The following is a 25076-nucleotide window of genomic DNA, read 5'->3' as shown; positions in this document are numbered from 1 at the left end:
ACTATGAGATGGTATCAACAATTTTTGCAGAGTTTTGTAATAAGCCAACAGATGTCAGCACAAGGCTGCACGCACAGCAACAGGGACTTAACGGAAGCGGACATATTTCACAATGCCATCAACTGCATATGGATGGACAGAAATACAACTTGTTTGGCATGTAAACAGCTACAATATATGCATTTTATATAGTGTAGTTTTTAATTTGCCTGGATAACCAATTCAATATTTCTTTACTTTTTTTAAAACAATCTTTATACTTTTTATTTCCCACTCTAAAGTTTTATCATAAATTATAAACACTAAACAGCTGTGCACAGAATCGAATCACAGTATTTTCATGGCGCAGGCACAGAGAGACTTGTGCATACCATTTGTTGTTATATTATATCTATTTTACAGGGCTCATAAGCCTAATAAAAAATAATGAAGGTCTGGGTGAACTACATAACATAGGCTTGTTTTTCTTTTTCTTATGCTTCAATCCCCTATAGTAAAGCTGGGCAAAGTCACAATGTTCTAGGGCTGCAGAGATTTATACCTCTGTGTTTTTATTGCCAGAATTTACAACGGTGGGATATCCATTTATTAACTTTTGCATTACGGCAGCCAGTCTATTCGTCTGTGTAGCTGAGAAAGGGTCCCACACGCTCTCAGCAATACCTGGGGGGGAAATGACAAGAAAGACACAAAATGAACAATGCTGAATAACTTCATCACTATTTATGAATGAAAAGTTTACATCTAGGAAAAAGATGTAAATACCATACAATGCTCTGCTGTCTTACAAGCTTAGCGTAAATCACAGCAATGCATAAAACAAACATACCTGTTAGCTTGGGGAGAACAACTTTTTCCACCAAGGATGGCAATAGAGCAACGTCTGCATCCTCCTTGTCTGCGTCTTTCATATCACAACCATAGAAGAGTAAACACTCAAACCACATCATGCTTTCAAAGTCACAACAATTGGGCTAAAAGAAAGAAAAGATGCATGTCAAGGATCCCGTCACCAACTTGAAAAAACAAAACAAACAAAAAACCACACAAAAAAAAAAAAAAAAAAAAAAAGACACAATAAAAAAAAAAAGAAAAAAAAAAAAAAAAAAAAAACTTGCAACATTTTTTTCTTCCCATTAATGTTTTATTCGTTTGCAATGGTCTAGCTCTTCCTCCTCACCTCCATACATAACTCTTCAAAAAATAATATTACAGAAGATGACTAGAGGGGCAGTGCCGAACCTGCTTGGGCTGATGATATCACATCCAAGATGGTAGCACCCAGTGGCAGTCTCATGGAGGTTCAATGTCTACAAGAGAGGCTTTTACAGATAGATAACCTGCCTAAAAATAGGTTTTCGATGAAATGAATGATCTGGTGACAGTCTCTTCAAATAACTGAAGAATGTTGGCAATTTTGTTACATAAGAAATCCAGGCTAACAGACTCCATTCACAGGGGGCAACTTTGGATCCGACTTCAAGTTGCCCCAGGTCGCATGTAAAAATCAATGTAAGTGATTGAGTCTTAATGCACACTACTGAAGTCACTCAGACTTCAGAAAAGGTTCCTGCACTACTTCAATCCGACTGCTAGGCGACTTGTACCCATAGAATTCAATGGAGGTCTCCTCCAAGTCGGATTTCCATCTATATTGGAGCGACAATGTCGCCTCTCTCAGAGAATAATCAGCTCTCGAGGGGGGAACTGCACACCAAGTTTTAAATTAAAAAACGGCATGGGTTCCCTCTCCAAGAGCATACCAGGCCCTTAGGCCTGGTATGGATTTTAAAGGGAACCCCCCTATGCCAGAAAAACGGCGTGGGCGTCCCTCCAACATCCATACCAGACCCTGATCCGAGCATGCAGCCTGGCCGGTCAGGAAAGGGGACAAGCGAGCGCCCCCCCCCCCCCTCCTGAACCATACCAGACCGCATGCCCTCAACATGGGGGGGTGGGGTGGGTGGGTGCTGTGGGGAAGGGGGGCGCCCTGCCAACAACTCTTCCCAACAACTGTGGCTGTTGGTTGTTGAGTTCTGCGGGCGGGCTTATCGGAATCCAGGAGCCCCCTTTAATAAGGGGGCCCCCATATCCCTGTCCACCCACCCTACGTCAGCAAGTATGGGGTACATCGTACCCCTACCCATTCACCTGGGGAAAAAAAAAGCGTAAAAAAAAAACAAACAAAAAAAAACACACACACACACACACACACCAGGTTTTTAAAGCAATTTATTAATCAGCTCCGGGGGTCTTCTTCCGGCTTCTCCGCTCTGTTCGGCCTCTTCTCCCGCTCTTCTGCCGGCTCCTCCACTATCTTCTTGCAGCTCTTTTACTAGCGGAGGAGCCCGGTCTCCTCCGTCCTGCCCTCTTCGCCTGATGTTGACACAACGCTCTCTTCTGCTGTAATGGCTTGTGCGACAAATTATATAGGTGTGGGGTGTGGTCACCGGGTGATGTCACACGGTGACCCCACCCCTTATGACGTCAGAGTCCCAGCATGCCCCGGAACTTTATGTCATAAGGGGCGGGGTCACCGTGTGACATCACCCGGTAACCACGCCCCATACCTATATAAGTCGACACGCACGTCGCACACTGCATTTCTGCGGGAGAGAGCATCGTGTCAACATCGGAAGAAGAGAGAAGGATAACGGAGGAGACCGGGCTCCTCCGCTAGTAAAAGAGCTGCAAGAAGATAGCGGAGGAGTCGGCGAGCAGGAGAAGAGGCCGAACAGAGCGGAGAAGTCGGAAGACCCCCGGAGCGGATTAATAAAATTACTTTAAAAACCGTGTTGTGGGGTTTTTTTGGACACTTTTTTTCCCCAGGTGAATGGGTAGGGGTACGATGTACCCCTTACTCATTCACATAGGGTGGGGGGCCGGGATCTGGTGGCCCCCTTATTAAAGGGGGCTCCCGGATTCCGATAAGCCTCCCCGCAGACCCTGACAACCAATGGCCAGGGTTGTCAGAAAGAGGCCTTTGTCCTCATCAACATAGGGACAAGGGCGCCCCCTTTCGCCAAAGCACCTGCCCCCTCATGTTGAGGGCATGCGGCCTGGTACGGTTCAGGGGGGGGGGGGGGCGCATGCCTCTGGCTCCTCCCCTTCATCAGCTGCCCACACGGAAATATATAAGGCTGGCATAGCACACTGTGTATTTTGCATTTAAAAATGAGCACTGTAAATACTGATTATTAGCTCTCTTCAGGCCGGTCTCATTACTCGTGGCCACTTTCCAACTCTGATAGATGTCTTCTGTGGGAGGAGTCGTGATCTCCCTCTAACATCAGAGGGCGATCACGTGGCCGCTCGTCTCCTCCGCAGAAGACACCCATCGGAGCTGGAAGGTGGCTGCGAGTCACGTGACCGGCCTGAAGACAGTCGATATAAAGTATTTACAGCACTCGTTTTTAAATAAAACATACACAGGCCCAGAGACAGAGAGGACACTGACCAGGAGGAAGGAGACAGAGATAGGAGAGCAGCCAACCTATTACAAAGGGAAGCACTTTGACCACGATGATCAGGGCGGAGCTGCCCTGGCTATCGTTGTCTGTTTAGAGGAAGGCTATACAGGAAGTGGTAGGTTTAGGGTTTTTTTTGCTTTGTTTTTTAGAGGGGGGCAGATTGTGTACTCTGCTTTAAGGGACCAGAATCAACTTTTTTTGGGGTTAACAAATGCTTTAATCAACTTCATGCGTCCCCCGTCTGTCTGAATGTGCAGTCTGGAAAATGTTATACATCACAAAATAAGATTGTCTGTTCAGCCTGTTTGGCAGGTAAAAGAACAAATATATGTGCATTTCCTTATGTATTTAGTGGTTTGCCTGGATGTTTCCTTGATTATATACACTTTATTTATATAATTAACATTTAGTATTAAGTGCACGTGCTGCAGCAGTGACCCAAGAATCACTAAGATGATAGAAAATATATACAGGATTTGGATTACAAGCACTTATTCACAGCAAATTGGACAGTCTGAATCTCTTAATGGTTATTGCTGTCCTATGTAGGGAAGAGTACAGGCATGCTTGGACATGAGTCCAAACCCACCTAAACTATCCTGCCAGAAAGCGGGCACTGCACACAGCAAGTCATAAGTTGCATTTCCTGCCCCACGTATACAAGGGGAGCAGTTGCAGGGCAGGGAATGCCTCAGCCGCTCATGATTGTAATTTTATCCAGGGTTCTGCTGCAGATCTTTCTAGTCCACAACTAGTAACACCTGAATAAGATTAAACGTGATATTAAAGATCTGGATTTTGTTTTCCACATATAAAACATGTCATGTCATATTTACATGCTCTGTGCAGTGGTTTTGCAGAGCAGTCCCGATCCTCTGCTGTTGTCTCAGCCAATGAGGGTAAGTTCCCAGAGAGTCAAAGCTCTCGTGCACATAGCTGGATTGCGATGGGGCTCGGGTAAGTATTTATTGTGGGGGAGCTGCTATGCACAGATTATTTTTAGCTTCATGCATAGATGAAGGTAAAAAAAATCCTGAGCCTTTTAAACCCACAAAAAAAACCGATGTATTTCAGAAGCAGAGGCCCTGTAGAATAAAACTGTGGAGGTTGCATTTCTTTGCACAACTTTTTTTCACAAGCATCATTTTGTACAAAAATAACTACAAAGAATTTTATTACAAACAAAAACTATTTTCTGCAGAATATAAAATTATGGGGTTGCTTTACGTAAACAGATACCAAACATGTCTTATGGCCAGTTCACACCAGAAAGCGGTGTGGGAAACTGCCTTCCACACGCCTTTCCCGCACAGCATTCAAAACGCACTGCACTGGCAATCTTGCAGCAGGTGTCAGTGTTGACAGCACCACAAATGCAGTGCCTGTGCAAGATCGCATGGTATTCCTCCTGTGTATTTTTTTTTTTTTTTTTAAGTGGCTACTTTTGGTGTGGTCCAGCACAATTACAGCCTACTCATATGAATGGGCTGAAATCGCACTGCACCAAGGTCGCATGTAGATGACACAGGAATGCAGAGATTTCCTGTGAGATTCATGGTGTGAACTGGCCCCTAAAATTGCGCAAAATGAAATGAATTCTGTGAAATGGTAAAAACTATAATACCCAAAACAGCCCATAGTGGACACTTTAAAGTCATAGTTCAGGAATCATAAATATCAAAGGAATGTACATTTTCAACATACCTCCAAAGGGTTCCAAGTTAGAAGCTGCAGCCGTACAAGAGGACTTAAAAGTTTTGGTAAGCAAAGTCCAATAAAAGCATCTTTATAGGAATTCTCATATTTACATCTCCAGTTGTCAAACTGCTCTTTAATACAGTCAAAAGAATAAAAAATTTCCAGTGTATCTTCAAAAACTTTACTTGAATCTTTCAGAATGCGATCTACAAAGAAAAAAAATAAAAAATGTAATAACTTTTTAACATTTTCTCGTATTGTACATCTCTATACACCTTGCCAGTTCTAGTCTGCTGATGTATCAGTTGTGAAAAATTATAGAGGACTAGTTAGGTGATGTGTGAATTATAATATCCTGTCATGATTTATATATAAACCAATACGCTAAAAACAATGACCTTATATATGATTTATACACACCATTTGTACAATACTTTATTTGCTGTATATCCAATTGTTATGCAATTTTGCTGCATCGGTTTCATGTAGACACTTTTATAAAAATATAAGCATTTGTTCTGTAAAATATATTGGAGTAGGCATGCCAATTATATCAAGATAAATTAAGTTTTCTATTACAATATGCAAAGAGAATATAGACTTCATCAGTTCAGGACTGCCCAATGCACCTATACTGCGGCAAGGCAGCACCGCTGCCCTGGCTGTGCCGTCATTCGCTACAGCACAAGCTGATCAGCCCAACGAATGACAGAAGAGAGCCCTGTGTTGGTTAGCACAGGGCTCTCTACAGAGTGCAGATATGTGGCTGTTATTTTTTTCTCCTTGCAAAGCAGGCAGATAAAACAGTTACATTTATTAGCTCTATTTGTGTGAAAACTTTTATATAAAATTTGCATTGCATAACCGTGCAATTACCACTTAAAGTAGCACAATGCTGAAGAGCAAAAAAAAAAAAAAAAAAAAGATTTTTATAACAATCCTTTTCTTTTGAAGTACATCACGGGACACAGCCATAGTAATTACTATGCGGGTTATAGTCCACCTTCAGGTGCTGGACACTGGCACTCCCTAAACAGAAAGTCGCCTCCCTATATAACCCCCTCCCATACTGGGAGCATCTGTTTTGTAGCAAAGCAATACATGCATATAATAGAAAGAGGGGTGTGACCTCTGTGTTCCATGATGCACTTCAAAAGAAGAGGATTTTACAGGTAAGCGGTTATAAAAATCCTATTTTCTTTAATTGCACAGGACACAGAGCCATAGTAATTACTATGTGGGATGTCCCAGAGCAATGCCAACTGAGGGGTGGGAGACAACAAAAGTAGGGCACCATGAGATTAGAGGATTTATACTGCTGCCTGCAGTAAACGTCACCCAAAGGCGACATTCTCATGTCTTTTTACATCCACCTGATAGAATCTGGTAAAATGTATGGTTTCATAACAAGGTGCCGGCCTTGCAGATTTGAGCCATGGAGGCTTGGTGATGCACTGTCCATGAAGCACCAACAGCCCTAGAGGAGTGCGTTTTGATTTGGGAGGGTAGAAACTACCTCTTTAAACCATAAGCTAGAATGATTACTTGTCGAATCCATTTAGAATAGTAGATTTCCATGCTGCCTGTCCTCTTTTAGGACCTTCAGGCAATATGAGCAAAACATCAGTTTTCCGAATCTGAGCAGTCTTTAAGTAGACTGCTCTCACTACATCAAGAAAATGTAGCGATTTTTCTTCCATAGAACAGGGTTCTGGAAAAAATGAAGGTAGAACAATATCCTGGTTTAGATAAAAACCAGATACTAAAAGTTAGGATGAGGACGCAATACTACATTATCTTTGTGAACAATAATAATATGGCCCTTTACAAGAAAAAACAGCCATTTCTGATACCCTTCTTGCAGCCAATATGGTTACCAAAAAAAATTGTTTCCTTGTCAAAAAAGGACCAAGGGAATATGTCGTATCAGTCCAAAAAAATAAAAAAAATAAAAAAAAAAGGCTGTTTTGTAATGCCGCCAAAAACTAAAAATTCAAGTCCCAAGGGTTCAGGAGTGACCTAACCAGGGATTAAGCTGTGTTACCCCCTAAATAAAGTTACGAACTAAAGAGTAAAGCAAGTGGTTGTTGAAATAATACCGATAAGGCCAAGACCTTTCCTTAGAGAGCACTCAAGGCCAGCTTTTTTTCTCACCCCATCTGAAGAAAGTCAAGGATTTTACCTTTGACCCATTTCCTGGGGTTTCACACCAGGAGACATATGCTTCCCAGACTTCATAATATATAATTATGGAGGCCGGCTCCCTTGCATTAACCAAGATAGAAACCGCAGAACCTGACAAGCCCACGTTTCTTTAGAATGTGGATCTCAACAGCCAAACCGTTAAATTTAGTGTTTGTAAAGTAGGATGGAATACCGGACCTTGCGAAAGAAGGTCTGGCTGTGGCGGTAGGGTCTATGGTTCCCCTACCGTCATCTTTACGAACCCTGCATACCAAGATTTCCTAGGCTCTGCTGGAGGCCGCAAGAATCAGCAACTTCCCTTCCTGCTTGATCCTGCGAAGTCGTCGTGGACGCAGGCAGTATAGGAGGGAATGCATAAAACAGGGAGAACCGATTCTACAGGAATAGCAAGGCATCTGTTCCGCATGCTAGTGGATCCTTTGTTTTTGACACAAAGTTGACAATCTCTTTGTTGAACCTGGAAGATATCGGGGTGAAAGAACCATTTTCCCGGGAACAACTGCTGGTAACTCAAGTAGTGTGCCTGCCAATTTTCTATTCCTAGAATGAAGACCACCGATAGGCAAAGTACATTGTTTTTTGCCAAAGATAGGATAGGATTCATCTCTCTGGGCCGCACAACTTCTTGTGCCCCCTTGGTGATTAATATAGGCCATTGCTGTGGCATAGTCGGATTGAATCCTGGCAGGACAATACCGTAAACTGAAAGTTCAGACCCTCAGAACCAAGTGCTCTGCCTGAATTTCTAGAATGATAATGGTAAGGTCATTTCTGATCTGGGCCAATTCCATGGTAACTGAAGGAAGGATTTTCCCTTTTTTTGGATATTAACCATAAACTGAGGCTCCGGCGTACCCAGCCTACAGTACCTGGTATTTCCAGGTGGTCCATCCGGGTGCTGACCAGGCCACACCCTGCTTAGCCTCCAAGATCAGACAAGATTGGGCGCTTTCAGGGTGATGTGCCGTAAGCTTTGGCGTCAGACACAATGGGAATCTAGAGCTTGAACCCTTTATTCCAAGCTGATAGGATAATGTTTTACAGCAGTCTCGAATGAAACGGAGCATAAAGGAACAGCCTTGAATGAAGCCACCATCTTTCCCAACAACCTCATGGAAAGTTGAATAGAAGAATTCATCTTGCTTCGACCACCTAAAACAGTTCCTTTATGGCGCTGATCTTTGCCTGGAGCAAGAATACTCTTTTCTGGGTGTACCTATGATCAGACCCAAGTATCTTAGCCCTTTTCATGGTTTTAAAGAAGATTTCTCCTAGGCTGAGAAACCGACCTAGATATTCCAGGTAGTTGAATGTGGTGACCATACTCTGGTCTAAGCGGGCTACTGACTGTACTCTCAAGAACAGATCATCCAGGTAAACCATAATCGTTATACCTTGGGCCCTTAATCTGGCTAGAAGAGGGGCCAGAACCTTAATAAAAACTCAAGGTGCAGTAGCTAGACCGGAAAGCAGAGCTACACACTGAAAATGAAGATTTTCCACCTTGAAAAATAGATATTACTAGTGAGCAAGGAAATGGGCATATGGAGGGATACATCTTTGACGTCGATTGACGCCAGAAGTTCTCCTCCTTGTAGGATGGAGTTAACGGATTAAATTGACTCCATGCGAAAGAGTGGTTATATTCAGGAACTGAATTTAGATTTTTGAGATCTAAAATGTCCATTTGGATTTAACTAAACCCCAACCTCTGCTCTTACATGGGGGCCACCATGATCACTTTTTGACAAAAGATGGTCCAATGCTTGAGAGAAAAACCTTTTTCTCTGGATCCTTAGGAATGTTTGGTCTGAGAAAACGAGGAGACAGGAACTCTTGGAGCTCCAATTTGTACCTTGGAGCTATTGAGGAAGTGCCCCATTTGTCTTGACACTCTTCCTGCCAGATCCTTGAGAACTGCAGAAGAATTCCCCCTATTGAGTTGAGCGAGCAGGGCCACCTCCTAAGGAGGCTGCAGTATCTTGTAGGTTTCCTCCCTCAAGACCTCTTTTGTTCCTAGGGTTAACCCTGAGGATTACCTTTTGAACCTGATGGAGGAAGCCACCATGACTGCCTGGAGGCTGATGCCCCTGGCACAGGAAGAGCTTTAAAAATGAAAATACATTTTACTCCTTCTTAAAATGGCAAAAGGGGTACTTTTTCCACTACAATTTCTTTGGATGTATTATCCAAAACACCCCCAAATTGCTGTTTCACCGCAAAAGGAAGACTAGCTAAGAGATTCTGCATGGTGCTTAGCAGAGGGCGCAAGGCCTGAAGGATAGAATCTCTCATAGCAACTAGCTCAGCAGGATAACCTTGAACACCTGTTTAAACGATTAAGCAACTACTGTCAGCGCAGGCTGAGACACTCAATCTGTTTCTTTTTAATAGGAATTCCAACTTTTTATCCGTTGGATCCCCAATCATTTGAGCATTGTCTGCCAGACAAGTCAAACTCTTATTAACAGAGCATATAAGAGCATTAATTGCTGGTATACCCTACTTAATATAAATAAAAAAAAATAATGCTCATCTGGGTGATCCTCATATACAAAAAAGCTTTTCCAACAGTGAATGGACAGGAAAAAGGCAAGCACAGCTTGAGGAGGCTTTAGCGAACCCAAACACTCAGTTAAGGGTACATAAATATGGTGCAGACCATTCAGCAAGAAATGTCACCATCAATCTTAAGATTGAAACAGCTGATTCGCCCGCTTTTGACACCACAGAAGAGCCTCACCATGGTCCCCTGAGGGAATTAGTCTTTTCCCACCCCTAGTTCCTCATTTTGAGGATCCTGGGCAATGGAAGAGAACCTGTTGCATTTTGACCCAGACTGGGATGTAATTAAAGTCGCTAAACTTAGGCTTAAAAATAAATTTAAAAAAACCCCTATCAAGGCTGAGGATCTTTTTAGTAAAATAAACAGGGGCTGCAGTGTTGAAAACAGTTGCAAACATTTCAGGGCCCCGATGCTCACTGACAGGGGAGCCTCTTGCAGGGGAGGATGCCATTTGTAGAGATCAGTAGGCTTTCCGGAGTTTGAGGGAGACACTTAGCTCTTTTTTGGGGGGTGTTTTAACCCCCTTCTGACCTTAGTCCAATGCACAAAGCAGAGGTACTACTGCTTGAGCAATAGTCCAGCCACTGCTTTAAATGCTCAGCTTTATGCAAATAGTAAATGTGTCAAATAGGAAATGCCTGTGTCACCAAAATCTTTTTCATGCTCCTCTTTGCTCTTATGTCTGACAATTTTGCAACCAGCACAAAAGGATTTTTATTTATTTTTTTAAAACACACTCCCGCGTTGGAGGACGCTAAGGCCGCACTAAGCCCCCGCCCCCACATCGCATTTCTCTCTCAAAAAAAAAAAAAAAAAAGGCTTTTAGCTCAAGCACGGGTCTCCGATCCGACGGGATCCGCTGAGTAAGGGAGTGATGGCGTGGAGGAGTCCAGGAAGACACTGCCAAGTAGGGGCTGTGAAAGAAAACGGCATTGCTGATCGTTTTCAGTTCTCCCTTATACTCAGCCTCTTGAAGAGTGGAAGCCCAGATGGGGGTGTCTGGAGGAAGCGAAATCCCCCCAAACTTATGGGAGGTCTGCCTGCTAGCCGGAGGAAAAAAAAAAAAAAAAAGTCTGCCACTTCTGTGACACAGTGTGATCTCTGAGCAAAGCATAAGAAGGTACGTGCTCCATAGAGCCCCCAGTGGTGACACTTAGGCATGACATTTGCTTTAAAAGAGACATTTCCTACAAAACCTATCTTACAGGGTTTTCTGTGGTAAAACCAACAGACCGAATCTTCTCCCTTCGCGGTGGGTTCCGTTAAACCTTCAGGAACCAGGGACCCTCAAGGGAACCCACAATCCTGGACCTGTAATAGCACCCCTCCAGTAAAACTTTATATCCTTAATACCAAAAGTACTGGATCTCAGGGTCCAGCTCGCTAAAAGAAGCGTTTACAAGCAAAACCTTGTTTCTTCACATACGAGGCCCAGGCACCATTCAATTTGGCCTAAAAGACACTTTGAATGGATCCGACTGCATAGCTAGCCCCAGCAAGGATTGCTCCAGTGGAGCTCAGCCCAGCACATCTTTACTTGTGGCAAACCCCTTAGACACTGGCGAAAAAAACTGAGCTGCTCCCAGTATGGGAGGGGTTATACAGGGAGGCAACTTCCTGTTTAGGGTGTGCCAGTGTCCATCGCCCGAAGGTGGACTATAACCCACATAGTAATTACTATGGCGCTGTGTGCCGTGATGTACGATTAAAGAAAATGCCGTAGTTATGAAGGTGGTAAAAGCTTCCAGCGCTTAATTATACCAGTGTCTCCCTACAGAACCCTACTTACACCTACAATGTAGCACAGGTGTTATAGGGACCATCTATAACGCAAAGGTTTATATTGCAGAGTAAGCATATACATAACAGGCTGGAGATCAGACTACACAATCAGTTGCAGAAGATTGCAAGAACAATTTAGTGCAGATATCTGTATGAGAGGAATCTTCTCCTGCACCTGTGGGAGCGATTTGTGGGAACCTGAAATCCCCACATATTTATTTTCGCTCCACATGCACATTTACTTTAGTAAGCATGATAGTGCCCCTAGACATGCATCTCCTGAGAATAGCTGACACACGGAGTAAGGAAGCAAAACTAAGACCAACAGTCTGAACCTAGCCTAATATTTTCAGCATCGATGGGTCAGTGTTGTGCTTCTTACAGTATTAATGCAAAGAAAAACAAACACACTCACCTTTCTCCATGTTGAAGTTTGTGATGTCAGTGGATGTTTCTTCATCATCACTAGAGAGACCTTCAAGGTGTTCGGCCATCTTGCCAGTTACTTCCCGAGCTTGCCTCCGTCGTGCTCTAAAAACAGCAGCAAAAGCTTGTTTAGGATTAAAGGCTACAAAAAGGTCATTACTCAATGTTACAAAAGTTATAGATTTCATCATCTTTATTTCGGTACTTGGAAGGGCTCAATATTACTCAGAAGTTAACTTTTAGGCCTCATGCACACTGGACATGAAAAACGTCAGTAACTTTGCAGTGAGTTTTTCAACATTTTTGCAATAGCGTTTATTTTTTGAAGAAAATGTTTTTTTTCCTTTCTATGGATCCTAAAAAATTTTTTTAAATGTTGGCGAGTGACGTTTGAGCATTGAGTGTTATAATGTTTTTACAGCTGAAAAATGTCCCTCAGAACCCACTATTTTTTTTTTTTTTTTTTTTAGGTGCTCAAGAACGCCACTGCCCAAAACTGCTGGCAACAGCCTATGTGTGCACATGGACACGGGATAGAATGATGGAGAATTTAACGGCTGTAGAAAAACCATCTACAGCCAAAAACAGCTGCTGTAAAAACATCAAAAAAACATCCAGTGTGCATGAGGTCTTAAACACATTGTTGCAAGTGAGCGAGCAAATCTGGTTTACATTTTCAAAATACTTGGCTACTTATGACAAGCTCATGATACACAGCAAGCAAATCATCTAAAAGCAAAAATAAGCTGCCTTCCACTGGGTGGTGTTGCAATTAAGTTCAGTAAATTACTTTTGCATTTATACCTAAAGCACAACTAAACCCAAACAAAAACGGAACATTACAGCTTACTAGTTCTTAGATGTGGTGGTCGCATTAGTTTCCATTTTTAGGAACAGTTCTCTCATCCTTGGAAACACACAGGAATTATTGAACATTTTGGGTTATGCTTCTACCCAACAGGATTACACTATCTTTTTACTAATGTCCTTTAAGGAAGAATGTATTTTCTTCAGCTTCACCGATTCATGACTTAAAAGGATAAGTTCCCCTAAACATGTTACACCCATAATATCTTTAACACCTCCCCCCACCCCCCCCTAATTGTGACAGCGGGTGGGGGATCTCCCCGTACCTACTGTCACAATTTGAAACCAGCATGGCCGTGCAGGGCTCTGTACACTCAGCTAAATCCTTCATTCACAGAGTTCTGTAAATGAACTACAGGTATCGTCCACCATTGTGGCAGACAGCATATAGTTCTTAATAAATGGCAGGGGAGCTGCTGAGCGCTCTCGTAGTTCTCGGATTCTTCCTGCCCACCAGTAACTGTCTGCCCGAATGGGAGGTACAACAGCCCGCTTTACTGAGTCTGCATTGCACCCATGAGCCCGAAGGCTCAGAAAAAAAAAAAAATTTATATATATATATATATAGATAGATAGATAGATAGATAGATAGATAGATAGATAGATAGATAGATAGACAGACAGACAGACAGACAGACAGACCCACATACACCACATACACCACATACACAAAAGCTTTTCTTTCAACTAAATTCAATTTTAGATTCATCTTACCAGAACACATTTATCCATGTGAATTCAGAATCTTCAAGGTACGTTTAAAGGTGGTCAGATGAGACTAAAATTTTATTATTTAGCCTCAACGCTAAAAACGATAAGTCTGATAGATATCCAATACAGCTCACCATCTAAATAACACCATTCCTACAGTAAAGCATGGAAGGGGTAATATCCTGTTATTGGGGGTGTTTCTCTGCAGCAGGGACTGGAGCACTTGTCAGGATAGAAGGAAAAATGGATGGGGCAGAATACCTTCAAGTTCTTATGGAAAATTTGCTGCCCTCTGCCAGAAAGTTGTCAATGGGAAGAAAGTTTGCCTTCCAACATGGCAATGACCCAAAGCACACAGCAAAAATGACCACACGGTGGTTGAAGGAAGGACACAAAGATAAATGTCCTTGTAAGGTTTAGTCAGAGCCCAGACTTCATTGAAAATCTGTGGAAAGACTTGAAGACTGCAGTCCACAAACAGTCACCATTAAATTTAACTGAACTTGAGCAGTCCTGCAAAGAAGTGTGGGCAAATATTGCAAAGTCTAGATGTGCAAAGTTAGTAGAGACAAATCAACAACTAATGCCGCGTACACACGATCGAATTGTATGACGTACTTAGTCCGTCATACAATCCGGCGGACTTTCTACCGAACGGACTTGGCCACACACGGATACACAAACAGTCTGACGAAAGCTTGCGCGATGACGTACAGCACGTACGACGGGACTAGAAATAGGAAGTCCAATACACAGCAAAGCACCCTTTGGGCTCCTTCTGCTGACTTTGCGTTAGTGGAAGTTTGGTTAGAGACGATTCGTGCTTTTCAGACTTCAGCTTAATTCGTCCGTTATTTTTTTTTATTTATTTATTCTTGAATTGGAATATTAATCATAAGATGAGGATGAATAAAGACATTTGTGATAACTCTGTGTGAATATAAGCAGCAAAGCAACTTCACTTTTCTCGCATTATGAAGAAGAAAAGAATGTGCTATATTAAAAGATCACAAAATTAGCAGCATGACGAATATGCTAGCTTCAATACGAACACTAGTTTTACAAGACAGAGCGCTTCCGCCCTGTAAATCCTTTCTGGGCATGCGCCATTCTTAGTCCGTCGGACTAGCATACTGACGAACGTATTGTCCGCTGAAACCAAAGTACGACGGGAAGATTGGTGTGCAAACCGACCTTCTTAGTACTCCGGACTGCACGCTGAAAAAGTCCGCTGAAGCCCACACACGAGCGGATTGTCCGTTGAAATGCGTTTCAACGGACTTAGTACGTCATACAATTCGAGCGTGTGTACGCGGCATAAGGGCTAAATGTGGTTCAACAAAATATTGACATGAGGGTGATCCAATTTCCAACTCAGTGATTGTGTTTTAGAATATTTTTTTTCCCCTGACATGTTGGCGTTATATCTTTCACTTGGATGTTATAAGAGTAAAAAAATACAGCTGCATAAAACAAATGGTCTTCATTTCAGGCTGCAATGCAAAAGAATCTGATTTTAAGGGGGGTAATTATTTTCTATACCCACTGTATGCATGGAGTGAACAAAAAGGCAGACATGTTTGAAGTCCAGCCTGAATGATAACCACAACGTCCTCTATTGATACAGTGGAGGAGTGAGCATAGCCGACCCAGGGACAGGAAGTGTATTATTTTCAGTACTATCAGTTTAAAATAAAGAAAAGAAAACATAGGAAAAAAAAATGCAGACACCACATTTAAAGCCTGGTAAGCAGAAATATATTTTTGTGATATGCCTTAAGAGATTGAGAAAACTTGTGTGTTATATACAGTACTTTGCAAATGTTTTAGGCAGGTGTGAAAAAAAAAAAATGTAAAAGAATTCTTTCAGAAATAGAAGTGTTAATAGTTCATCTTTATCAATTAAAAGGAACGTAAATGAATAGATGTTTTCACACCTGCCTAAAACATTTTAAAAGAAGAGAAATGCAAATCAATGTGTGACCACCCTTTGCCTTTAAAACAGCATTTAATTCTTCTAGGAAAACTTGCACATAGTTTTTATAGGAGCTTGGCAGGTAGGTTGTTCTAAACATCTTGGTGATCCAAAGATCTTCTGTGGATGTAGGCTGCCTCGATTCCTCCCGTCTCTTCACGTAACCCCAGACAGACTGCATGATGTTGAAATCAAGGCTCTGTGGGGGCCAAATCATCACTTCCAGGACTCCTTGTTCTTCTTTACGCTAAAGATAGTTGCCAATGACATTGGCTGTATGTTTGGGGTGATTATCCTGCTGCAGAATAAATTTAGGGCCAATCACATACCTCCTTGATGGTAAGGCATGATGTATAAGTATCTGCCTGCATTTCTCAGCATTGAGGACACCAATGATCGCGACCAAATCTCCAACTCTAATTGCAGAAGCGCACCCCCATACTTGCAGAGGAACCTTCACCATACTTCACTGTTGCCTGTAGACACTCATTGCACCCTGCTACAGCAAATATTTCACATTTTGATTCATCAGTCCAGAGCACCTGCTGCCATTTTTCTGCACCCCAGTTCCTATGTTTTCATGCTTAGTTGAGTCGCTTGGCCATGTCGGAGGTATAGGTAGGGCTTTTTAGATGTAAATTTTTCCATGAAGACCACTTCTGGCCAGACTTCTCTGGACAGTAGATGGTGTACCTGGGTCCCACTGGTTTCTCTCAGTTCCGTGTTGATGGTATTACTGGACAGCTTCCAATGCCAAATAGAAGAAAGCATGATGTGTGTTATCTGCTGCATTAAAGTGGTTGTAAACCCTTAAAAATATTCAGTAAAGTGACTTGACTCAGGTGATGCACCAAGATGAAACAAATCCTCCTATATAAAGTTGTACCTATCTATCTGCAGTCTTCTCTTTGAACATCCGTTCAAAAAGTGCTGAACATTTAAATTATCGGAGCTGTCAGAAAAAAAGGGAGCAGAAAGCTGAAGTTACACTCTGCAGATCTCTGAGGAGAGGTCTGAGAGCAGATTGGAAGGAAGGGACACCTCCATTCACACAGCACACAGGAACAGAGGAGGTCCCTCGCCTGTCACCATTTTTCTCTTGGCATCAAGAAGACTTGTCAGAAGTAGTTCATGCAGATAAAGGAACGAAGCAGCAGAAATGACACTTAGTGCTCTTAATTGAGACAAGTACACACTATAGAGGGATATGCGTCATTCATATTTCATGTCTGAGGTTTACAACCACTTTAAATTTCCTTGCCTGACCACTGCGTTAACGGTCCTCACTGTTGCGTACTCAATGTTGAGAAATACAGGCAGATACTGACCCATCAGGCCATACAATCAGGAAGGCGTGCAATTGGCCCCAACCCAAATTTATTCTGCAGCAGGACAATGACCCGAAACATACAGCCAATGTCATTAAGAACAACCTTTAGTGTAAACAACAACAAGGAGTCCTGAAAGTGATGGTTTGACCCACACAGAAGCTCTGATCTCAACATCATTGCATCTGTCTGGGATTACAGAAGAAACAGAAGGATCCTACATCCACAAAAAAAACAAAAAAACACTAATTCTCCAAGATGTATGGGACAACATACCTAAAACTATACTATAAAACTGAGCAAGTGTAATTATTATTATATATATATATATATATATATATATATATATATATATATATATATATATATATATATACACACACACACACACACACTCGCTATCATTTATATATACACACACACACATGGAAGCAGCCTGTTTACCTTCTGGCTTCTCTCTCAGCTATCCTCCTCTGCTTTGCATGTTCTTGGTAAGATGCTCGATCTCGCCCAAAAGAGTCGAGATTTGGTGCCATGACAGCTTTACCTGTGAATTCGCGTAACAGAAACTGCAAATCAGACAAGTTACTGGACATCTTAATTTATAAAAGCACCAAATTTTGTCTAAGAAATATCTGTCAGAATAACAAACCATGATCAAAGTGTTCCCATAACAATTCTATTCTAGTCTTGACAACTCACAGCCCCTGAACTGTGGCGCCCAGGATTCAAAACAAAGTTGTAAACAGGATTCGATCGTTTATACATTATGATATTTTGCAGACATTTAATCAGAAAACATTTACAAATCATAAGAGTCCCCAAAAGTCTAGAATATTGACATAGTTTCTTCCTAAAAAAGAACCTAACCTCAATTTAAAAACAAAAAAAAAAAAAAAAATCACAAAATATATTACAAATGCAGTTCCCTTCATAAATAAATGTTATATTCTCTTGCAATGGGGGTAATTTATGAAAGGCAAATCCACTTTGCACTACATGTGCACTTGGAAGTGCAGTCGCTGTAAATCAAAGGGATAGATCTGAAAAGAAAGGAAGCTCTGCCGATTTTATCATCCAAACAATGTGCAAGCTAAAAAGCGGTTTATTTTCCGTGCATGTCCCCCTCAGATCTACAGTGACTGCACTTCCAAATGCACTCGTAGTGCAAAGTGGATTTGCCTTTTGTAAATGAGCATTTATATTCCCATGCAATGAGTGCTGCCCTCTCCCTCTTTGCATGCAATAGCCCTCTCCTCTTCTAGTAGTGTCTTATAAGTCTTTGTAATGGTCCAACTCCACACCTCTCTCTACATAACCTTTTACGTAGCAACCGGGGGAGGAGTGAAGAGGAATATTAGAGTGTCCATTGAGGGACAGCTCTGATTTAGCTGGGGCTGCCAACTTGACATTCAAGATGGTGGAGCAGTCTTGTAGTTGCTGGATGTCTACACGAGGAGGATTTTACACGGAAATAACATGCCTAAAATATGGTAAATCTTATTTAAGTGTTGATGATCTGATGAGAGAGTCCAAGTGTAGACGCCAGTTTATTTTAATGGGTAAGATGTTACTACTAGATAAAAATAAATGTTCTTTAGCAAGGAACATATATTCCGCATTAATAATTATGCTATCAAAATAAGAGTGCGCTGTTAATTGCCTCCAGCATCGCTTCCGTTTCTTCTTGTGAAGCTGCCATTTTGCTGAAGCCCAGAGTCCCTTTAGGCTGTCAGCAGATTGGCCTCCACAAATATGGCAGTGCATAAAAATAAACAAAAAATAAACCAACTGAGCATGTGTGGAGCAGGGTAAGACAGTCTATTGCTGGATTCTAAACAGTAGAGAAACAATTTTTTGTTTTACATAGCTATACTTGCAAAAGGGGCCAACCTGAAGTGATCTAGCAGGACTTTCATTTTCTGACTAAAGCAACGCTCCCTTTTGATATTGCACTACTAATCTTAGGTAAGAAATTGGCCCTTAAACTGCAATAATTATGTAGCACCAGATCACAATTTTGGTAGAAAGCATAAACCCAAACTACGTCTCAAACTAAAAATGTAAGTCCAGATGTGATCTTAAAAAGCTAAATACAGACAGCAAAGAGTGGACGGAGGGGGTAGCAGGTGGGACCCCACCCCCCCCTGTCAGTCCCCACTCACCCCTCCCTCTTCCCCCTCCTATTTTTATTCTGCTCTCTTCTCTATTTTCTGAACTCCGTAGGATCGGGGATCTGGAGGCTGGGGCTGACTGTTTGGGCTGGTCCTGACCTTCAGGTTGCTATTCCGAGAAGTCAAAATTGGGTAATACAGGGATGCTAAGAAAGGTCCCCCGGTGTTTTGGATGGTCTCCGAGAGTGTAAGGAGGCTAATTTGAACTAAGACACATGATTAACGAGAGAAGCCATGATACTCGGACCTTTGTATATGGTTTGTGACGTTATAGTGTTCTTTATAGCTCTAGCTTATCTTCTAGACAATTTTTGATGTTAGCCACTGTTGGGCTTATCAGGTATAGAACCTGTATCCCAGTTTGATGCATTTAGCTGTATATTTCATGGAAAATTCTAAAAAAATCTTTTTTTTTTTTAAACAAAAAAAACGTAGATGATCTAAATTAGTAAAATCATTTGAAGCAAATGGTAAAACTAGCATACCAATTTTTAGGAGGAATAAATTTTACAGCTGCATGTGTCCTATTCCTCAGCTAAAGTGTGGGGGTATTACCAGTCAGGGGGGCTGATGAGGTCACAATATCCGACTATGCAAATCAGAGGAAGCTTTGTATTAATTGCTAGGATACAACATTATCTATGAATGGCTGAGCACCGCTGTTTTTTCCGGGAGAGACAGGAAGGTCTTGCACTGGAATACAGTGCTGTATACTGTATGTAGCCTCTGCTTCATACACGTTATACGGCACATTCAACAGCAACATACATTAAAGGAAAGTTTGTTTGGGCCAGCTTGGCTCAGACTATTTAAAAACGAAAGCTGGAGATCAGCTCTAAAACGTACATGTGTTTAGATACATTAAGGAGTATCTGGATGCAGAGAATTCTATTTTCTAGCTAAACTGAATGCATCTAAATGCACAGCATGAATGGCGCCATTTTAAATCACATGTATTTATTCGCATTTTTAAACGTCTTATGAAAAAATTTCCCACTCGAATGTTTTTTACATTTACATTTTCTCAATAGAGCCTCTGTAATGCTTATTAGCCACGTCAAGCTTCCAATAGACCATTTTTATCAAGAGTAAGGCCCCTTTCACACGTGCGGACAGTATGTCCGTATGTCATCCATTCGTTTTCAGATGAAATATGGACATACAGGCATCCCTATGGGATAGCGGATGAACATCCGCTGACACCTGATATCATCGCTTTGGTCTGCAGACGGAGGAAAATCCTATTTTTCTATCCATCTGCAGAGCGGATCGGATGAACACAGACAGACGGTCCGTGTTCATCCGATCCCACATAGGGACCGCCCTGTCATCAGCCGGCTCAGCGGGGATCAACGGAGCGATCCCCACTGAGCAAGCGGATGTTTATGGGGTAGATCATCACGGATCTGTCCTGAGTGACCGGACCCTAAGGTTTATAGGAAATTATAGAAGCGCTGTGGAAGCTCCTGTATGATAAGGTATTAAGGAGCTGGAGGTGATCTAATAGCATATCATCATGCTTTCAGCTCAATTCCAGGGACAACCAAATAAATATTCTGCAAGGTAAAAGAAGTTGGCAATGCTGAAGAGCAGAACAAGAGCTGAAGGACAGAGCATGAAGAACTGGCGCACACAGACTGGATTGAGTGCACACAAATGGCAGACAGAAAACGTTCTAGCTAAGCCTGTGTAGACCCTTCAGGATCCAGAAAGCGAATGCGTAAAAAAAAAAAAAATAAATAAAAAAAAAAAAAACACACGGTTGCAGTCAAAGTTTGAGCTTCCTTAAAACACACACATTTAAAGCAGAACTGGAGGTATAATAACACTTGTGAGCGGGCAGGCTATTAATTGCATAAGCAATAAATGCAAAGTCTCTAATAAAAAAAATAGACCTATCTGCCTTCTCAGATCAATCTCTGGCATGCACAGCTCAGCTTACATCTCTAGCATGATTCCTGTGTGCGCAGGAGTTACACTATCCCATACTGGTCAATAAAGGTTCGAAGACTGGCACTCAGGGAGAAGATGCTGGCGCCAGCAAGGGACACCTGACAGACTTTTGACGTTACAGAGGCAAGTATACTGTTGCGTTCTGCTTCAACAAAATCGCAATCAGCAAAATAAAATGTACTTTAATTTGTGTATTACACCAGTGTGCACAATTCGGAACAGTCATCAAGATAAGCCAAGACAGCGTTAATCCATCTGTAAAATATCCAGCATGATCTGACCAACAATCAACACACAGGTGTACAGATGTGTCTATATACCCAGAGACATAGGATAATTATTGCCTCAAGTGGCTTATGACTGGAACGGAAAACAATAGGTCTGTGTGTTAGAGATTTGCAGAGAGCCCAGTTACAATATATTCCATATTCCATCCTCATTACAATAGCTCAGACCCAGTCAGCTTAATCAGATTCCCACCCAAGATTTGGAGACAAAACTTTCTCCCCTGATTTTTTCTTATGCATAAACCAGAGATACAAGTAGCTGGGCATTTAGATTAGCTAGCTGCATTTTCTCACCCATGTTTTACATATAAATTGTCCAGACAACCATGGGTGGTCTTTCCTGACCAAAGTAGATAATTCTTTATAAATAAAGCCAGTGCCAGGAATCTGAACAGGGGACACTCAGCACGCTGGTCCCCGGGACACTCATGGGAAGAGATTTTAATGTCTCTCAGGTGACACCCCCAGCACAAGCCCATCTCAACTGCATCGTGAATACTACCCTGGAAAATCCAACCTAAACAATTACGTTTGTTACACAAGATCTGTCTGGGAATGTCTGTTGAAGTTTAAATTATGACTAACGCAGCACTAGGTGTGAAACATTTTAATCTCCCATTCATTCTTTCCTGTGTCTGTATCTGTCTATATTACATAAAGAAGTTTTTATTGGTATCAAGTTGATATAAACTCGCTGACTCCAGTCAATCTGAAATAAACTATTCTATTGCAATCGGTAATGAAAACTGATCTGCAATTGCCTTCTAGTGGTAAATGCAGATAAGTTTGCTTTTGCAAATTCATTACACATTTCAAAGACCAAATTTACCCAAAATTGATTTTGCATGGTTAAAGAGGGATTCCACCAAAAAAAAAAAAAAATATATTAAAAGCCAGCAGCTATAAATACTACAGCTGCTGACTTTTAATAAATGGACACTCACCTGTCCCGGGTTCCAGCGATGCCGGCAGCCGAGGCCGATCGATCGCTTGGCCCTCGGCTGCTGCCGCCACCATTCTAGGTGAGGGAATCAGGAAGTGAAGCGAATCGGCTTCACTTCTCGGTTCCCTACTGCGCATGCGCGAGTTGCGCCGCGTAATAGGAAATCTCCGCGCTGTCACAGGGACCCGTGTGTGTCCCAGCAGACAGCGCGGCAGGGCAGGAAATGGCGTAGACTCCCACAGGAGTCTATGCCCGGAAGTGGGTGTAAATACCTGTCTTTGACAGGTATCTCCACCCCCCTGAAAGGTGTCAATTGTGACACCGGAGGGGGGGAGGGATCCGATCAGCGGAGGTTCCACTTTAGGGTGGAATCCCGCTTTAACATCCACTTGTAAATGGCAAATAAGGTTGTTCTGCTCCTTTTATGGATTTGTAATATGGATTAAAAGGGCAATTTCACTTTTAGCTGTCCTTTATGGACCTCCAATGCCCACCAAATGGATTCCCTGTTGTGAAATATTTATCCGCAACCTAAGCCCAGCACTACTAACAATGCTGTCTGAGTGCTGACACACATGTCCACAGCAGTTCCCACTTATTCCTATAGATCACAGGTGTCAAACAGGCAGCCCTTCAGCTGTTAAGGAACGACAAGTTCCATGAGGCATTGCAAGGTTGACAGTTACAAGCATGACTCCCACAGGCAGAGGCAAGATGGGACTTGTAGTTCAGCAACAGCTGGAAAGCTGCCAGTTTGACACCCCTGCTATAGATGGATCTATACCTGCATTTCACTTGGGGTATAGCAGCCTCTGCATATGAATGAAAGGGGAACACAAGGTACATGCCCAGGGTGGGGGTGAAGATGTATTGAAAACAAAATTGTACAGTTCTGGCACCGCACAGTGAAGATCACAGGTGCAGCAGGTAAATACATACCCAAATGGAATCCACAAAAAAATAAATAAAAAAAAAAATTTTAAAAGAAGAGGGGAGGGGGGGGGGGGGTGTCTATAAAAGGACTATTTACAGATTATACTCCCCGTTATGGATTTGTGGCAAGGACAGGGACACAAACTACTGCAAGACAATATTAACACTGACACTTCAGAGATATAATTGATTGGCTAGCATTTCTAGGAATGGCCACAAACCAATGGAATATTGGTTTTGGGTGGAGCTGGCCTATAAAGTGTATTGACAAAATAGTAATAATCTGACACATGAACACACAAGGCTTAAGATTGTACATGACAGTCTCTCCAACATGTCCACAAGGACACACTGCAACAGTGATGAGCATTAATTTGACCACCTAAATCAGCTCTGAAATGGTTAAAGCACAGACATTTCAAGTGATTTACTAACAAGGTCGTTTAATGAATAATAAAAACCTTCAAGATGGACTGACTTGAATGGCTCGAAAACTCCGAAGATTCATCTTTAATATCATCTTGTCGTCTTTGGACAAGGCGGGCAGCTCGCTGTTTGAACAGCTGGTGCATTGCAGTTTCAAGTTCGATAATCAGAGGCACCTGAAAAAATATAACAACATTCATAATAGCCAGCCTTTGTGCATGCATCGGGGACAGGTTATTCCAAGCACTAAGAGGACTTCCCGAGAACAGTCTACTTTTCTCTTTCCAATCAACACGTCAAACACAAGAAAAATGCAGTCTGTAATGACTAAAAACAAAGTAAAATTCAAAATGCTTGATAGTACACAGTGCAATGTACATGAAACCACCCCTGCTGTCTCAATGTGTCAAAGAAAGAGAACCTTAACATCTATTGCCATATAACCCAGATTTACACCCTCCCCTTATATGGCCTCAGAAACTGGCATCCCCAGAGAGTCGACTTACCTGGTCTACCCGCAAGATGGTTGGGTGGAGAAGAGTTTTATTATTTTACTATCTCAATGGGCAGCTATCACATAAAAATGAAATATCCATGACAGTTTTCTGCTGCACTGCGCTGGGGGGGGGGGTTGCAAACCGATTCCTCCATCCACACAAGTGATGTGAATGAAAGAATCTCCCCGCTGAGCCCCTTTATTCTGACAGAGGGGACACCAAGTTGTCAGAATACACTGATCAGCGGATGCAGCTGACTGGTTGCAGCCACTGATCAATGAAAGTTTTCCAATATTACTTTTGTTGAACAGGAATGGCAACACATGGATCTAAATTTGTCCGGAAAACCTGCTGAACCAGCTAGTTTTCAATCAGACCAGCTTTACTGCACTTGCACAATAGGTGTCAGAATATTACTATGTTCACCTCACTGAGAAAAACCCTACTACACAGTTTCTGCACAGGTAAGTTAGTGGTGAGAAAGATGTGAGACTTTGGATTCAGCACATTACAGCTATGGAACAATTAAGGGGAGTTATACTTTCACACATTTTTCATCTAACTGCCCCCCAACCTGTTTTGCCCACAGCCACAAGTACAGTCTTCCACTGCAGCAGATGATTTTAAGTCATTAATGAAGTGAGAGGACGCTGGTGAGCACTCCTAGTTGATCTTTCTGCTCTCCAGTAAACGTCTGCCTCTACAGGAGGTACAGGCAGGCAGCTAAATTGAGATTCTGCAGGAGCCTGACGTCGTACCCTTGATCTGCTGATTGTGAGTGCAATGCTCTGCAGGCTTCAGAAAAATAAACTTGCATATTTTTGCAGGTATTGTT

At 42.2% G+C, this 25076-nt stretch overlaps 1 protein-coding gene across 1 annotated transcript in view; it reads right to left on the bottom strand.

The window, feature by feature from the left end:
- Positions 1-25076, bottom strand: part of PAXBP1 (PAX3 and PAX7 binding protein 1) — a 57516-nt gene that overhangs the window by 11902 nt on the left and 20538 nt on the right. Inside the window, exons 8-13 of the mRNA XM_077479974.1 lie at positions 23797-23920; positions 17473-17575; positions 12137-12252; positions 5175-5374; positions 830-974; positions 542-663 (exon numbers count right to left, since the gene is read on the bottom strand). Coding sequence (XP_077336100.1) covers positions 542-663; positions 830-974; positions 5175-5374; positions 12137-12252; positions 17473-17575; positions 23797-23920 — 810 coding nt within the window. The remainder of the gene's footprint in view (positions 1-541; positions 664-829; positions 975-5174; positions 5375-12136; positions 12253-17472; positions 17576-23796; positions 23921-25076) is intronic.

Source organism: Lithobates pipiens, unplaced genomic scaffold, assembly GCF_037356315.1.
Source record: "Lithobates pipiens isolate NorthernLeopardFrog02 unplaced genomic scaffold, aLitPip1_a1.2 Scaffold_16, whole genome shotgun sequence".
Lineage (NCBI taxonomy): Eukaryota > Metazoa > Chordata > Amphibia > Anura > Ranidae > Lithobates > Lithobates pipiens.
Note: the sequence above shows the minus strand (reverse complement) of the source record. Positions and strands in the feature narration are given on the sequence as shown.